A 16937-nucleotide genomic window follows, 5' to 3' on the forward strand; every position below is an offset into this window, starting at 1 on the left:
AGATAAGTTCAGAATGATCTAAATCCTTAGTGAGTTGGTGTTACTTCCGGTATAAAATTGTATAATGCAGTTCAAATATCACTGAGTATATATTATTTTGTTATTGGAAACGATAACACTTTATTCATAATAACTAGTAGCATTACATTGAAACTTGCATGTCACACAGTGTGGCGTAGAGAAAATAAGTTCCCCACATATGATACTACTCAAAGAAGTACAATGGGATATGATATCCCCATATTTAACCTACTTATCATAGAGAAGCTTCGTTTGCCTCAAATACACATATTACTGATGATTTAGTTCAGAGTCTTTTGAGGAGTGTTGGCATATTTCCATTGCACATGACTCGAGCTTGGATAAGTTTTATCACCAGCTACTTCGTCTAGTGGAACAGCTTCAGTGATTTCTTTGAGGTCATCTTCCTTGAGATTCAGACTTAAGGAGCCAATGTTGGTATCCAGGTTCTTAATCTTTGTTGTCCCTGCATGTATATGTATGTGGAAATTAGTTCAAAGTACTATAATATTTGTCGTCTGCATTATTTAACTTGAAGATCGAGGAAGAGGTTCTCAGACTCACCGGGGATTGGTACAACGTCATCACCTTGGTGGAGAACCCACGACAGTGCTAGTTGAGCAGGAGAGCAAAGGTGCTTATTTGTAGCAAGGTTTTCTATTGCCTGGTACATGTGTCTGTTCTTCTCCAAGTTCTCTCCAGTTAGCCGAGGATGTGCGGCCTGGTATTACAAAATCCAAGATTATGTCACATAGTAATGCCATAATGAAATGCTCTTTTTCTGAATTACAGATCTCTCTGTTTAGACGTATACTATATCATGCTCTATACGTGTGTTCTAAGTTTGTCATAGAATTTGAGAAGAGATCAATGTAAGGGAGAAGACGATTTGTACCGCATGAACATTTGGATCCAAACTTTGGACAACTCCTTTGCCTGCGAAGAAACCACGACCAAGAGGACTATATGGAACTATTCCAATGCCACGCTCCCTGCACCATGTGATCAGGAGAATTTAAGATTGATCGATGTACATGTGATATGGGAATCGAAGAATAGTATGATGGAATGGAAAAACGCAAACATTGTGCATGAAATCTTTATATTCATATTGCATTCCTAAATCTACACAATCTGTATGATGTTTACATCATTCATTTTCATCTGATGATACCAGCCCACATGTACACCTCTGTCCCTCATTTCTGCATTAGTTCTTGTATGTCCTTATCAATGTTACTTTGATTAAATAGATGAGATATTAGAAGAAATTAAAGAAGATTCAACTAATAATAAAATTGTACGTATACTCTCAAGCTAGTCATGGTATCAAAGACAATGTGATAGGTGAATCTATTTGTGAGAATGAAAGAACTATCATCATCCCAGTTCACTTTCTAGTTCGAAAGACACATGTATATAGTAACGGATACTGTGTTTGATTCTACCAGAAAAAAGTTTATACATAAATATTAATGTTGAAATGAATTAATTATATACCTGCAAAGTGGAATAATCTCTTCTTCAATATCTCTAGTCCAAAGAGACCACTCCATTTGCACAGCTGTGATGGGATGCACAGCATGCGCTCTCCTTATTGTGTCTGGACTGGCTTCAGATAACCCAATATACTTGATCTTTCCTTCTTCCACAAGTTTCTTCAGCTCTTCCATCTAAAATCCAACAAGAAAAAAGAGCAAGTATCTTATCACATTTCCATCTGGGGTTGTTTTGGTACTAAATGCATATGTTCAAATGAAAATTAATTTCAAACTTACAGTTTCCTCTATTGGCACCGTTTGATCAATGCGGTGATAATAGTAGAGGTCAATGTAGTTGACGCCAAGACGCTTCAAGCTAGCCTCGCAGCATGACATACTCCGGAGTTCCCTTCACCACCAAGCGAGGAGGTCCTAAGCTTACAATACCAAACTTCGTTGCTAGTTGAACCTCTTCCCTTGGCAACTGCTTCAGGGCCTAAAACAACATACAGAAAATTAGTCTGCCTCTCATTACCACTATCTGTGATGTTTCCTCAAACTAACTACCCCATTTGTGGAACTGGACTTTGATAGTATCAGAATTCAGTAACAAAAATTCACATTGCATTTGATAATCTCTCAAAAACACTTGGACAAATGCTTTAAGGAAAGTTCACCAGCGAAGGTGTGATCAAATCATCAAATCATCAAATTATCTTACTTACCTTGCCAACAAGAATTTCATTGGCATGATCAGTTCCGTATATATCAGATGTGTCGAAGAAAGTGATTCCTTTACTGAAGGCATGCTTTATAATGGAGATTCCATCCTCTTCAGCACCAGGAGACTTGACAAACGTCAATCCCATGCATCCAAACCCCAATTTTGAAACCTGATGAAGTTAATACCATGATCGGATATTAGAAATAAACCAAACAAATCAAGCTACTGAAAGGAAGTTAATTATTCAGGAATGAAAGAAAATGCAGGAGGATTATATCTGACCTCAAATCCTTGAGTTCCTAGTTTAACCTTTGGGATCTGTATTTCCTTCTGTTCAGCCATTTCTTCGATCTCTTCCTTCAAATGATTACTATTGAGTCGTGAAACTGGGAATGGGACTGTGAAGAGTGAAGTTCAAGATTTACAAAACTCTTTAAAATCTGCTGTGTTTGAAATTGCAGTTTGGCCATATGATTCTGTGGTTATATATGTACTCACACACTGGCAAGTGACATCATTGACTATGTCATAGTATCTAGTTCTCGTTGACTATTTCAAAGTATTTCTCCCTCGTTAGAGTTAGAGCACTATGTCACTATGGCTCTTTTTATGGTAAGTCATTATGTCATTGTGCCACTACTTAACAAAGTAATAACTGACATCACTGCACATGCATGTCTTGGCTTTACCGCTTGCAGAGGTACACCTTACTTGAGCATTATTGGGAGGATGACAAAACAGTGTTTACCATATATCTTTATCATTTGGGTCCAAAGCCAGAGGCTTCCAATACAAACTCGCCGGCGCTTTGTCACCAAAAGCAACATTCTTGAGTCAAATGGATCTGACCTCGAACCAAATTTTATAATCGACGAGTTACCCGAGTCTAAGAGTAACAAAACAACATTGCAACTGACAATAAATCAAGTCAATTAGCTTTCTTCAACATCGTGTTTAAAAATTATCAGATCACGTGCAAAGACAATCCACCCACATATTAACAACTAAACAACATCGTAATGAAAACACTTATCCACATGAATGATGTCACCACAGTAGCATATCGACAAAACCAAGGCAACCCAACACTCGCTTAAAAGCATCCCACCCACACCAATGAGACCAGAAGCCAATGCTAGCGCGAGGGCACCACCAGACAAGCGAGATACTCAATATGTTTTCCTAACCATAAGCCTCTTGTTTTTGCAGAGCAAATGAGACTTTTTAGATGATGACTACTCCGTAGGTTTTTTTTTTTTTCGTGGTTGGTAATTTGTTGATTTGTAATTGGATTCCTATATCAGTTTGATGGTTCTAGTGTGCTTCTTCTTTAAATAAAATCAAACGTGCCTTTACCATTTTTACATTCTTTTTTACCCAGTCGGGATCCAGAGAGGACGTCTACATAGCCCTTAAAGTGCGGACATCCCTCCGTCCTCCACCGTACTGCTCCGACGACAGCGCGTCTCCACCCAAGCGGTCTATAGCAACGTCCCCGATCACTTTCCCTCCCCGGCGAGTCCGCCGAATTCTAGTTTTCTAGTGAGATCACCCAAAACTTCGAACCAAATCGATCTCACTGGAAAACTAATTCGGCGGACTCGTCGGGAAGGGAAAATGATCGGGGACGCTACTGGAGGCCGCTAGGGTGAAGGTGCGCCGTTGTCGAAGCCGTATGGTAGAGAACAGAGGAACGTCTGCACTTTAAGGGCGTGCGGACGACCTCCTTAGATCCTCTCCACCTTTTTACCATTTCCATTGTAGATATCTACAATGACTTTTTACCTTCCTAGATCAAAATTCATAAATACAAATTGGTACAAAATTATAGCGCCACGAGTAAAAATGATTAGGCAATTAGTTATTTTTGTTGTCGTCTCTACAATCAGTTGGCTTGAAGGATACTACGTTTTTATCCAAATCAAAACCAATTAATAAATCTGTCTGAAGCATGCCCCCAAAATAGCCAAAGTCATAGTGCCACCCACGATTGCAAGACAATACATCCCATTCTCACGAGCTGTTAACACCTTATTGCTCAACGGCACTTCTCCACCACCTCAAAATGTAAAGCAATTCTAAAGGCGTCGTGGTAATAAAGCAAAGGGTATCCAACCCATAGTTTTTATTTACGATTGACTCTAATGGAACTGCCTTTTGTAGCTTAGTTACCAACCGGTCAAACATATATTTTGGTAGTCGTGGAAAAGGTGTACCTGAGTCGATCAACATGTTATCTTTCTTCAGCAGGGTACCATTTGAGTTAAATGGAACAAAATCATTTCCGATGCTAATTCATGATACCGTCACATAATAAAAGGTCGTATGATCAACTAAAGGTGTTGTCATCACTCTTCATCCAAAACTTCACTCCTGTTCCCGAAATAGATCTTGTTTTCCAAATTGGGATCTTGCTTGCCTCCAAAATAAGGAGCAATTTGAGAGACAAATGACAAGGGCCCACACCCAAGCCCTATAACTCTCATTTCATTTCTAGTGCTAAAAGTGTCATTGTTCGTAGTCCCACACTTAAAGATAATGTCTTTTAGGATTACAATGTTACCTGTAGTGGATTTCAACGAAATTGTTTCTCTACCTAGATTACCTATTGTGTATGTCTCGTCTGCATAACTGTACATGTACACGCAATTTGTAAAAGGTTCTTTTTTACACACTCCTGCTAAACTTGGGGTATAGGATTTGCCAAGTAGTTTACAGTCCCTTGACCGACAGGTAATATTCTTATAAGTTGATGAGTTTCTCGGGTCAAAAACACCAAACTTGGTCATGTAATTAACTATGAAACCATTAGGGTTTTCTTGATTGAAACCATTATTAGGTTAATTATACAGTAAGAGGTCATATAATGAAATCTTTAGTCTTCCTTATGATGACAAATGAACTGTGATTTAGGGTTCAATTAATATACACATGCACACACACATTTATTGGGAAAAAAAATGTAATACATGCATGATGTAGACAAAGAAGCAACATCAAGAAATTTAAGATAAGTCGAGAAATCTAAATCCTTAATGAGTTTGTGTTACTTCCAGTATAAAATTGTATAATGCAGTTCAAATATCACTAAGTATATATATATATATATATATATATATATATATTATTTTGTTATTGGAAACGATAACACTTTATTCATAATAACTAGTAGCATTACAATGAAACTTGCATGTCACACAGCGTGGCGTAGAGAAAATATGTTCCCCACATCTGATACTACTCGAAGAAGTACAAATGGGATATGACATTCCACATTTAACTTACTTATCAACGAGAAGTTTCGTTTGCCTCAAACACACATATTACTGATGATATAGTCAAGAACTCAAGATTGAGATGAACTAGTTCAGAGTCTTTTGAGGAGTGTTGGCATATTTCCATTGCACATGACTCGCGCTTGGAAAAATTTTATCGCCAGCTACTTCGTCTAGTGGAACAGCTCCAGTGATTTCTTTGAGGTCATCTTCCTTCAGATTCAGACTTAAGGAGCCAATGTTGGTATCCAGGTTCTTAATCTTTGTTGTCCCTGCATGTATATGTATGTGGAAATTAGTTCAAAGTATTATAATCTTTGTCGTCTGCATATTTAACTTGAAGATCGACGAAGAGGTTCTCAGACTCACCGGGGATTGGTACAACGTCATCACCTTGGTGGAGAACCCACGACAGTGCTAGTTGAGCAGGAGAGCAACGGTGCTTATTTGTAGCAAGGCTTTCTATTGCCTGGTATATGCGTCTGTTCTTCTCCAAGTTCTCTCCAGTTAGCCGAGGATGTGCGGCCTGGTATTTACAAAATCCAAGATTATGTCACATACTAATGCCATAATGAAATGCTCTGTTTCTGAATTACAGAGCTCTCTGTTTAGACGTATGCTATCATGGACGTGTGTTTTAAGTTTGTCATAGAATTTGAGAAGAGATTAATGTAAGGGAGAAGACGATTTGTACCGCAAGATCATTTGGATCCAAACTTTCGGCAACTGCTTTGCCTGCGAAGAAACCACTACCAAGAGGACTATATGGAACTATTCCAATGCCACGCTCCCTGCATCATGTGATTATGAGAATTAAAGATTGATCGATGTACATGTGATATGGGAATCGAAGAATAGTGTGATGGAATGGAAAAACGCCAATATTGTGCATGAAATCTTTATATTCATATTGCATTCCTAAATCTACACAATATGTATGATGTTTACATCATTCATTTTCATCTGATACCAGCCCATACGTACACCTCTGTCCCTCATTTCTGCATTTGTTCTTGTATGTCCGCTACTCTGATTAAATATATGAGATATTAGAAGAAATTAAAGAAGATTCAACTAATAATAATAAAATTGTACGTATACTCTCAAACTGATCTGTCATAGTATCAAAGACAATGTGATAGGTGAATCTATTTGTGAGAATGAAAGAACTATCATCATCCCATTTCACTTTCTAGTTGGAAAGACACATGTCTTCGAAAAACTTTAAGGGGAATCTCACAGATTAATCTGCAATAACACCTGAGCATCTCTTGTTGAATTATTCAAATGCACAAAGAACTGGAAGGCCTCTCTCTTTATGTACAAAAGAGAATGGGAAGATTTTAACTCTAGAACTGGAAGGCCTCTCTCTTTATGTACAAAAGAGAATGGGAAGATTTTAACTCTAGACAATGTCCCAAATAATGCTGATCATGAGATATTTGTTTGATCTGTATATCATATACTCTTATACGAGTCCTTGTTTAAAATGTGTAGATTTTTGTTGTGCTTTATGCTCTTCATTTAAATATATAGCTTACAAGTTAATGGTGAATTCAAAGAATTAATGATGACAATTAATTTGAACATTTTCTCAGTCTATATATAGTAAGGGATACTGCGTTGATCCTACCAAAAAATAAAGTTTATACATAAATATTAATCTTGAAATGAATTAATTTTATACCTGCAAAGTGGAATAATCTCTTCTTCAATATCTCTAGTCCAAAGAGACCACTCCATTTGCACAGCTGTGATGGGATGCACAGCATGTGCTCTCCTTATTGTGTCTGGACTGGCTTCAGATAACCCAATATACTTGATCTTTCCTTCTTCCACAAGTTTTTTCAGCTCTCCCATCTAAAATCCAACAAGAAAAAAGAGCAAGTATCTTGTCACATTTCCATCTGGGGTTGTTTCGGATGCTCGAAATTGTTCTGTGTATTGGGAGTTTGGTACTATGCATATGTTCAAATGAAAATTACAGTTTGATTTCAAACTTACAGTGTCCTCTATTGGCACCGTTTGATCAATGCGGTGATAATAGTAGAGGTCAATGTAGTCGACACCAAGACGCTTCAAGCTAGCCTCGCAGCATGACCTGACATACTCCGGAGTTCCCTTCACCACCAAGCGAGGAGGTCCTAAGCTTACAATACCAAACTTCGATGCTAGTTGAACCCCTTCCCTTGGCAACTGCTTCAGGGCCTAAAACAACATGCAGAAAATTAGTCTGCCTCTCATTACCACAATCTGTGATGTTTCCTCAAACTAACTACCCCATTTGTGGAACTGGACTTTGATAGTAACAGAATTCAGCAACAAAAATTCACATTGCATTTGATAATCTCTCAAAAACACTTGGACAAATGCTTTTAAGGAAAGTTCACCAGCGACGGTGCGATCAAATCATCTAATCATCAAGTTATCTTACGTACCTTGCCAACAAGAATTTCATTGGCATGATCAGTTCCGTATATATCAGATGTGTCGAAGAAAGTGATTCCTTTACTGAAGGCATGCTTTATAATGGAGATTCCATCATCTTCAGCACCAGGAGACTTGGCAAACGTCAATCCCATGCATCCAAACCCCAATTTTGAAACCTGAAGTTAATGCAATTATTGAATATAAGAAATAAACCAAAAAAAGCTACTCGAAGGAAGTTAATTATTCAGGAATGAAAGAAAATGCAGGAGGATTATATCTGACCTCAAGTCCTTGAGTTCCTAGTTTAACCTTTGGGACCTGTATTTCCTTCTGTTCAGCCATTTCTTCGATCTCTTCCTGCGAATGATTACTACTGAGTTGTGAAACTGGGAATGGGACTGTGAAGACTGAAGAAGATTTACAGAACACTCTTAAATCTGCTGTGTTTAAAATTGTACCCACACACTGGCAAGTGACATCATTGACTATGTCATAGTATGATTTATTTATTTATTTTTTGGTCTGAATGTCATAGTATGATTAGTATCTAGTTCTCATTGACTATTTCCAACTTCAAAGTATCTTATCCTTGTTAGAGCAATATGTCACTATGGCTTTTCTTTCGGTAAGTGATTATGTCATTGTGCCACCACTACTTAACAAGTTTTTTGATACTTATCAAGTTAAGTAATAATTGTTTACCAAAAAAAAAGAAGTTAAGCAATAATTGACATCACTGCTTATGCATGTCTTCCCTAGTTGGCTTTACTGCTTACTTGGGCATTATTGCAAGGATGGCAAAAGTCACAAAACAGTGTATACCATACATCTTTTGGTCCCCGAAAATAAGATTCTTGAGCAAAAAGGGTCAAATCTCTAATTAAATTTTGAATTAAATTTAGTTTACTTTTTTGTGGTTTGAGGATGATTTTATGTTAGACCTTATATTTTTAATTTCATCAGTTTATCTCTTGAACTCTTTAATTTTTATCTGCCGTGCCCAAATTCTCATATTTCGTTTAAATTGACCATTAATTCTAGATACGGGCCCCACAGTTAAGTTTAAAATTATCAGCAGTTAATGTCTGATTTTGATAGAAGATAATTCAGTTTACCCCTTGTGGTTTGGGGATGACTTTATGTTAGTCCCTATATTTTTAATTTCATCAGTTTACCTCCTGAACTCTTCAATTTCTGTCTACCGTGCCCAAATTCTCATATTTCGTTTAAATTGACCTTTAATTCTAGATACGAGCCCCACAGTTAAGTTTAAAATTATCAGCAGTTAACGTCTGATTTTGACAGAAGATAGGACATTGGTCACGGTTGAGAAAAATTCAAAAGTTTGAGGGATAAACTGATGAAATTGAAAGTATAGGGATTAACATGAAGTTACTCTCAAACCTCATGGAGGTAAACTGAATTTTAGTTCTAAAATTTTATGCTCGACACGAGCTACTCAAGTCTAAGAGTAACAATACAACATTGCTACCAACAATAAACCGAACCAATTAACTTTCTTTAACACCATGTTCAAAAACCACCAGACCACGTGCAAAGGCAATCCACCCACATGTTAACAACCATGCAACATCAAAATGAGAACACTTATCCCCATGAATGATGTCACCAAAATAGCATATCAACAAAACCAAGGCAACCCAATACTCGCTTAAAAGCATCCCACCTACACCAATGAGACCAAAAGCTAATGCTAGCGCGAGGGCGCCGCCGGACAAGTGAGATACTCGATCTGTTTTACTAACCCTAAGTGCACGTTTGTTTGACAGTACTAATTGAGTTGATCTTAAATAAGACTTTGGGATACGTTTGATAACAAGAGGTACAAAATTTAATGAGACTATTTATGACCTGTTTTTCAATTTCACCTCCTTAGCTGGTGTCAACTTGAGTACTCCTTTTTAGTGTCTCAACTTAACACCTGCTTTCTCTCCTTCACTCTGGTTCACACAGTAATGGTGGTCTGTATGAGAGATGTCAGGTCGTTTTTCATCTTTTTTTCATTCCTCATCTCTCTTTTATTCCTCCGTCTCTTCATTAATTCATTTGCTCTCAAGAATGAATTTGGGTATGGGTATTGCATGCTGCGCTCAAACACAAGCAAATTTATCTCTCTTTTATTCCTCTGTCTCTTCATTAATTCATTTGCTCTGAAGAGTTAATTTGGGTATGGGTATTGCATGCTGCACTCAAACACAAGCAAATTTTGAATTGGATCCGTGAGTATTTGCTTAATTTTGTTTATATTCATCTCTTTAGGTGATGACTACTCCTAAGGGTTTTTTTTTTTTTTTTTTTTTTGGTTGGTTGGTAATTTGTTGACTTGTAATGGGATTCTTATATCAATTTGATGGTTGTAGTGTGCTTCTTCTTTAAATAAAATCAAACGTGTCTTTACCATTTTTACATTCCTTTTTACCATATTTCCATATAATGTAGATATCTACAATGACTTTTGACCTTCCTAGATCAAAATTCATAAATACAAATTGCTACAAAATTGTAGCACCATGAGTAAAAAAGTTTAGGCAATTAATTATTTTTGTTGTAGTCTATGCAATCAGTTGGCTTGAAGGATACTACGTTTTTATCCAAATCAAAACCAATTAATAAATCTGTCTGAAGCATGCCCCCAAAATAGCCAAAGTCATCAGTGCCGCCCACGAATACAAGACAATACATCCCATTCTCGTGAGCTGTTAACACCTTATTGCTCAACAGCACTTCGCCACCACCCTCAAAATGTAAAGCAATTCTTGGCAATTCTAAAGGCGTCGTGGTAATAAAGCAAAGGGTATCCAACCCATAGATTTTATTTACGACTGACTTTAATGGAACTGCCTTTTGTAGCTTAGTTACCACCCGGTCAAACAGATCTTTTGGTAGTCGTGGAAAAGGTGTACCTGAGTCGATCAACATGTTATCTTTCTTTAACAGGGTACCATTTGAGTTAAATGGAAGAAAATCATTTCCGATGCTAATTCCTGATACCGTCACATAATAAAAGGTCGTATGATCGACTAAAGGTGTTGTCACCACCCCTTCATCCAAAACTTCACTTCCGTTCCCGAAATAGATATTGCTTTCTAAATTGGGATCTTGCACCAAACAATGAGAGAATCTCCTGCCTCCAACATAAGGAGCAATTTGAGAGACAAATGACAAGGGCCCACGCCCAAGCCCTATAACTCCCATTTCATTTCCAGTGCTAAAAGTGTCATTGTTCGTAGTCCCACACCCAAAGATAATGTCTTTTAGGATCACAATGTTACCTGTAGTGGATTTCAACGAAATTGTTTCTCTACCAAGATTACCTACTGTGTATGTCCCGTCTGCATAACTGTACATGTACACGCAATTTGTAGAAGGTTCTTTTTTACACACTCTTGCTAAACTCGAGGTATAGGATTCGCCAAGTAGTCTACAATCCCCTGACCGACAGGTAATGTTCTTATAAGTTGATGAGTTTCTTGGGTCAAAAACACCAAACTTGGTCTTGTAACAAGCATTGCACGGCTCACACTGCGTCCATACTAGATCGCTACCACTATCAGTAATTGCATGAATATCGATAGGCGGAGTTCCCATTGAGAACTTCATAATACGTTCGAAGTTGGTATCGAGTTTCATTGGTGCTTCGAGAACGTCTGGACCGATCAACCGTCGAGAAACTTTGTTGTTTCTTTGTTTGGGCAATGGTGATTTGGGAGAATTTTTATGGATAAGATGGGCGCTAAATCCACCCTTGATATTGTGGATATTGGTTGTTGCTGTAACAATGTAGTATCCAAGATGAAAGAAAAACAAGGTGATGACGACTATAGTATGGCTAATTCTTGGTAAAGAACAAATGGTAGCCATATGATTGAGTTAAACGTGATGATATATGACAAAAGAAAAAAAGACTTGATTTCGAGGCAAGATCACAAAGGATTTCAAAATCTTTCTTGACATTCATAGATTTGTGATCTTCAAATGTCAAAGAGTTACTTCACAAATATCCACTTATGATTGAACGTTACTAAATTTTCTTTAAAGATCACAATTAAATGTTTATATAGAGACTGAAAATTTTGTGTTTACAGCTGAAAAACCACTATTCACACGTGGAGACATAACATTAACGTGGTGGTGGAAAATCTAATTTTAGAAATACTTGAAATGTGATGTGGTCCATGTTTTTCTGAAACAACTCTATACCGGTAGTTTTACAGGGCAGAGCCTCATTTGAAGAGTTCTTTTCCAAATATTATACTTTGCAATAGTTTTCTACCACACATTCAAAATTAGTTAATTAAGTCATTGAAGTATATTAAAATGTTACCTGAAAAAGCACAAATAGTTTTAGTCCAGAGTTATACGTGTTAGGTTGAATTCACAAAGAATGTATGAAAAATGAATAAACTAATCAAATCAAACTAATCGATTCTAAATGAAATTAACGCTAATTTAATTGAATAAAAGTTGGTTGTGATATAGATTAAGAGATCCTCGATTTGAGTCTGACAATCCTAACTCCAAGATGAGGCCCTATGCTCAACATTATACCCGCCAAACCCAATTCTAGGGTGGCTTTTTGCTACCGTCGTCGGACCGTTACTAGTAGAACTCGAAAGCTAAAGCACACAAACATAGAGCCGAATATGCACCCTTGAAGGACAGAGTGACTGATGCTACCGCACAACATATGTTCTTTGACAACAGATGAACTAAAAAAAAAAAAAAAAACAACATTACATTGCAGAGGCCTTACATATACTATCATATATATACTAAATAAAGTCCCACTCTGATATATATAGAAAAGATAATATTGAGACTAAATGAATATTCTCATTGATACAGAGAGTTTATATACAAGCAAGCAAACTTAGCGTACAATTATCAAATGCCTACAAACTAGAGATACTAGGCAATCTCCTAAATGTACAGAAAATATACATGGAATCTATTATATTGAACTAGCCTTTTAACACGTGCTTCGCGCGTGCTGAAGGATTTTTTCATGCCTACTAAATGTTTGGTTGTTATGCCACTGTTACTATATAACCTTCGGTTGATAATGTGTCTTAACCTTAGATTTACTAATCATATTAATTATACATTTATATTGACATGCAGATAATTTGAAACACAAATCGATAACCAAAGCCATCTTTCTTGCTAAGTTGTGTATATTCATTGTACATGTAAACAGATAAATAATTTCAATCACAAACTGCTAGGGAATGCAACCTTTACAAATCTGATAGTTGTAACCTTTAAACAGTCAACGCAGCTGCTATGGAATGCAACTTTACAAATTAGATTGTAGGGAAACATATATGTAGTTTCCAATACCCAATCAAACCAAAGAAGCCAGGTCTCTTGAAAATAGACAATGATGATAAAAAAAATAAAAAGAAGTACCAAGCTTTAACATGAGAGGGACTCATTTATCTTTTAGAGCAAAGCTTGATTTCAAGCTACCAAATTTCAGATTACAGAATTCTTACAGAGCCCTAAATTACAACTCTTTCGGTTTTAACTATAATTGCAAATCTGAGCAATCATATTAGCATTTTTAACAATTCTGACCACAATTCCCATACATGCCACCTGTACCCATTTTAAAGCTTTGCTGCGGAAGAAAATCACCTGTACCCATTTTTCTTATGCCAATCCTGTGCCGCAAATAAGAATTCGTCACGTCATCATTAATCTAATACCCTACTTGCCTCCGTTAACTATTACCAAAAAACAAATAATAAATCTTAAATTGAAGTGAGTGATTAGGGATTTGTTTGAGTGAAAGATTAAATTGTGAGTGAGCTGGTTCACCTGGTTGTGATCAAATGAGTGAATTTTTGTGACCTGGGATTTCTGGGAATAGACTTGGGTAGAGTTTGAGAAAGAGATGGGAAGATGGAGAGGATTTTCACATGGTTTGAGAAGGAAGAAAGAAATATTTTTGATATTATCTTCAGTAAAAAATTAATAATAATCAAAACTAATGGAGGTAGAGTCCCGTTAAGTTTGTTTAGTGGAAATCTACGTGTTAGTTTCTAATTGACAGGCACAGGTTTGGCACATGGAAATCCGAAACAGGTGATTTATTGCGGCTGTACGTGGCTTCATATATTCCCCCGCTTCGCTTAATATATAAGATACATAATATTCTTTACAATATATACCACACAGAAGTTTCAATTTATTCCTGTTAAAAAAAAAAAAAGTTTCAATTTATTTTCCATCAAAGAATTGAACTTTCTCAGATTATGTAAGAGGAGCTTTTGAACAAATGTGATATGAATTAGTGTTCAAGAAGTTGAACTGAATATATTGAAGGAGGAAAATTACACATGATATTGGAGGCATGGAGCCCTCTTTTATTGTGTTGGTGTCCTACGAAAAGAAGCAGCAAATTTTAATTCATGTGGATCAATTTCATAAGATGGAACTCTAAAGCTATCAGATTTTGGATTCTTTTGGAGGAGTGTTGGCGAATCTCCATTCCAATTGCATCAGGTTTCCATAATTTCTACCACCGGCCACTTGGTCTAGTGGAACAGCACCAGAAACTTGTTTCAAGTCTTCTTCCCCAAGTTTCACCTTTAAGGAGCCAATGTTTGCGTCGAGGTTCTTTATCTTTGTTGTTCCTGCAGTGGATCCGGAATGTCAGTATGATCTTGATATATAAGAAGTTAAGAACATAACAGATGAAAGGACAATGAACAAGTACTCTTAGAATCCATATGTTGAGAACAAATATGGAAATGATGACTAACCTGGGATAGGTACAACATCATCTCCTTGGTGAAGAACCCATGCTAATGCTAGTTGAGAGGTAAGGCATTGGTGCTTTTGAGCAAGGCTTTCCATTTGATTGTAAATAGTCTTGTTCTTCTCCAAGTTCTCTCCTACAAACCGAGGATGGGATGACTAAAACAGAGAAAAGAAAAATGATTCAGTTACCGGTATAATTTTTCTTAAGCAGAAACGAATTAGAGTGCAATCAACTAAATTTCTCTGTCCTTCCACAACAGATTAAACAGAACAAATAACAAAGAACATCTACCACAAAACTATTTGAAGGCACACTTTCTGCAACTGCTTTGCCTCCAAAAAACCCACGACCAAGAGGACTATATGGAACTATACCAATGCCAAGCTCCCTGCACAAGATTACATTACATCATGACATACATATTACAGATCATTTCCATAAGCATTACATGCAGTCTATTTGCTAAAGCTAAAGCATCTCCAAGGCCTTCCCAATTTTTTTCCCTTACAGAAATGGAATAAGGAAATCACTTTGAGTTGGTCTGTAACACAACATACCTGCAAAGTGGAACAATCTCTTCTTCAATATCACGAGTCCAGAGTGACCACTCCATTTGTAGAGCCGTGATGGGATGAACTGCATGCGCCCTTCTTATTGTGTCCGGACTAGCTTCAGATAAACCAATGTACTTTATCTTTCCTTCTTCCACAAGTTTCTTCAGCTCGCCCATCTAAACAATGAAAAACAAATTACAAGTGTGTAACCAAGAGCTTTTCACCAAAATTACCATTATTTATACAGGTGGTACTATACAATATGCAGATCTTTACTGCTTCTAGCATGTTAAAATTTCCAGTTTAATGAAGATGATGAGCACATACTGTTTCCTCTATAGGGACCGTAGTGTCCACCCGATGTTGATAGTACAGATCAATGTAGTCCACATCAAGACGCTTCAAGCTAGCCTCACAGCATGACCTGACATACTCCGGAGTACCAGTGATTTTGATGCTAGGAGGATCCATTATTCCAGCAATACCAAACTTTGTAGCCAATTGAACTTTTTCTCTTGGCAACTGCTTCAATGCCTAGAACACCCAAAAAAAAATGTGCACTGCTAGCTTAGAACTACAGAAATCAAAATATAACAAAAAATATCCTAGTACATTATAGTTTAAGCAGTAAAGATATTCCCACTACTGGAATTGATGTAGTTATGTAAGTAGGAAAATTCAGGAACTGATTACCAACCTTCCCAACAAGAAGTTCATTTGTATGAGGTCCATATACATCAGCTGTGTCAAAGAAAGTGATTCCTTTATTGAAAGCAGCTACTATTATTGAGATTCCATCCTCATCAGAAACAGGAGAGTTGTAGACTCCAGTTAGGCCCATGCATCCAAACCCCATTTTTGAGACCTGAAGAGCAAGCATATTAGAATTCTTGATCAAATCAATCCAGAAAAGAAATGGAAGAACTTTATCAAAAAGAATGAACATCATTACAAACATGGATCGGCTATACCTCCAATCCCTGAGTTCCAAGTTTAACTCTCGGAATCTGTATTCCCTTCTCCTCAGCCATATTCTTCTTCTGTTTCTATTTTCAGGAAACTGAACAGGAAATTGAACTCAAAGTGGCTTTAGAGAATGAAGAAACAGCAACAAGGATCTATTTCTGTGTTAGGAACTTAGGATTAATGCTTCCCACATAACTGGTTATATAGCAGTAGAGGTTCAAACATTACTGACATCACTGAATATGTCACAAACATCACTGACCACACAAGTATATGTCTCAAACATCACTGATTATGTTACAGACATCAAGAAGTCAACATTTGATGATCGATTTGAATAAAGCCACCCTGAAAGATCGATTTGAATACAGCCACCACATTAAGAAGCTACACAAATCAAAATATATCACATCAATCAGTATATTTTCTAATGAAGTTTGAATCTTTTCACTTGAAGAATTCAACTTATATAGTGACGGTCTTGAAGAGATGTGATTATTTAACACAGATTGAATTTGGACTTTCCAATGAGTATTCAAATAGGTCATAGTGGAAGTCGAAATGGAATAAAACTATCAAAATGAAAAATAAAGCCAAAAAGGAAAGATGCACCAGCCGGGAATCGAACCCGGGTCTGTACCGTGGCAGGGTACTATTCTACCACTAGACCACTGGTGCTATTATGCTCACTTGGCTAAA

General features: G+C 36.9%; 2 protein-coding genes, 1 non-coding gene and 1 pseudogene across 4 annotated transcripts; all 4 read right to left on the bottom strand.

Moving 5' to 3' along the window:
* Positions 1-288: 288 nt before the first annotated feature.
* LOC101301790 lies at positions 289-2685 on the bottom strand (annotated as a pseudogene). Its single transcript, XR_184840.1, has 7 exons — positions 2509-2685; positions 2228-2395; positions 1800-1998; positions 1522-1694; positions 917-1013; positions 586-742; positions 289-487 (listed from the first exon to the last, which is right to left on the bottom strand). The product of XR_184840.1 is annotated as a probable aldo-keto reductase 1-like (transcript).
* Positions 2686-5360: 2675 nt separating this feature from the next.
* Positions 5361-8377, bottom strand: LOC101302084 (probable aldo-keto reductase 1-like). Its single transcript, XM_004301995.1, has 7 exons — positions 8214-8377; positions 7940-8107; positions 7506-7709; positions 7189-7361; positions 6196-6292; positions 5871-6027; positions 5361-5773 (listed from the first exon to the last, which is right to left on the bottom strand). Exons 1-7 carry the CDS (start codon positions 8271-8273, stop codon positions 5589-5591), a joined length of 1044 nt encoding a protein of 347 aa, XP_004302043.1. The 5' UTR covers positions 8274-8377; the 3' UTR covers positions 5361-5588.
* A 5859-nt stretch (positions 8378-14236) lies between these two features.
* LOC101302369 (probable aldo-keto reductase 1-like) lies at positions 14237-16482 on the bottom strand. The gene is made up of 7 exons (XM_004301996.1): positions 16244-16482; positions 15970-16137; positions 15600-15806; positions 15276-15448; positions 15010-15106; positions 14720-14873; positions 14237-14590 (listed from the first exon to the last, which is right to left on the bottom strand). The coding sequence occupies exons 1-7, from the start codon at positions 16301-16303 to the stop codon at positions 14403-14405; spliced, it is 1047 nt and encodes a 348-aa protein (XP_004302044.1). The 5' UTR covers positions 16304-16482; the 3' UTR covers positions 14237-14402.
* A 363-nt stretch (positions 16483-16845) lies between these two features.
* On the bottom strand, positions 16846-16916 carry TRNAG-GCC. Its single transcript has one exon. It is a non-coding gene; the product is annotated as a tRNA-Gly (tRNA).
* Positions 16917-16937: the final 21 nt, after the last annotated feature.

This window comes from Fragaria vesca, linkage group LG6 (assembly GCF_000184155.1).
Source record: "Fragaria vesca subsp. vesca linkage group LG6, FraVesHawaii_1.0, whole genome shotgun sequence".
NCBI lineage: Eukaryota > Viridiplantae > Streptophyta > Magnoliopsida > Rosales > Rosaceae > Fragaria > Fragaria vesca.

Coding starts and splice junctions, on each gene's coding strand:
- LOC101302084 (XM_004301995.1), bottom strand. CDS start 8,273: ATGGCTGAACAGAAGGAAATACAGGTCCCAAAGGTTAAACTAGGAACT. Junction 7,710..7,939: donor ATGAAATTCTTGTTGGCAAG/GTACGTAAGATA, acceptor ATGTTGTTTTAG/GCCCTGAAGCAGTTGCCAAG. Junction 6,293..7,188: donor GAGATTATTCCACTTTGCAG/GTATAAAATTAA, acceptor CACATGATGCAG/GGAGCGTGGCATTGGAATAG.
- LOC101302369 (XM_004301996.1), bottom strand. CDS start 16,303: ATGGCTGAGGAGAAGGGAATACAGATTCCGAGAGTTAAACTTGGAACT. Junction 15,807..15,969: donor ATGAACTTCTTGTTGGGAAG/GTTGGTAATCAG, acceptor TGGGTGTTCTAG/GCATTGAAGCAGTTGCCAAG. Junction 15,107..15,275: donor GAGATTGTTCCACTTTGCAG/GTATGTTGTGTT, acceptor AATCTTGTGCAG/GGAGCTTGGCATTGGTATAG.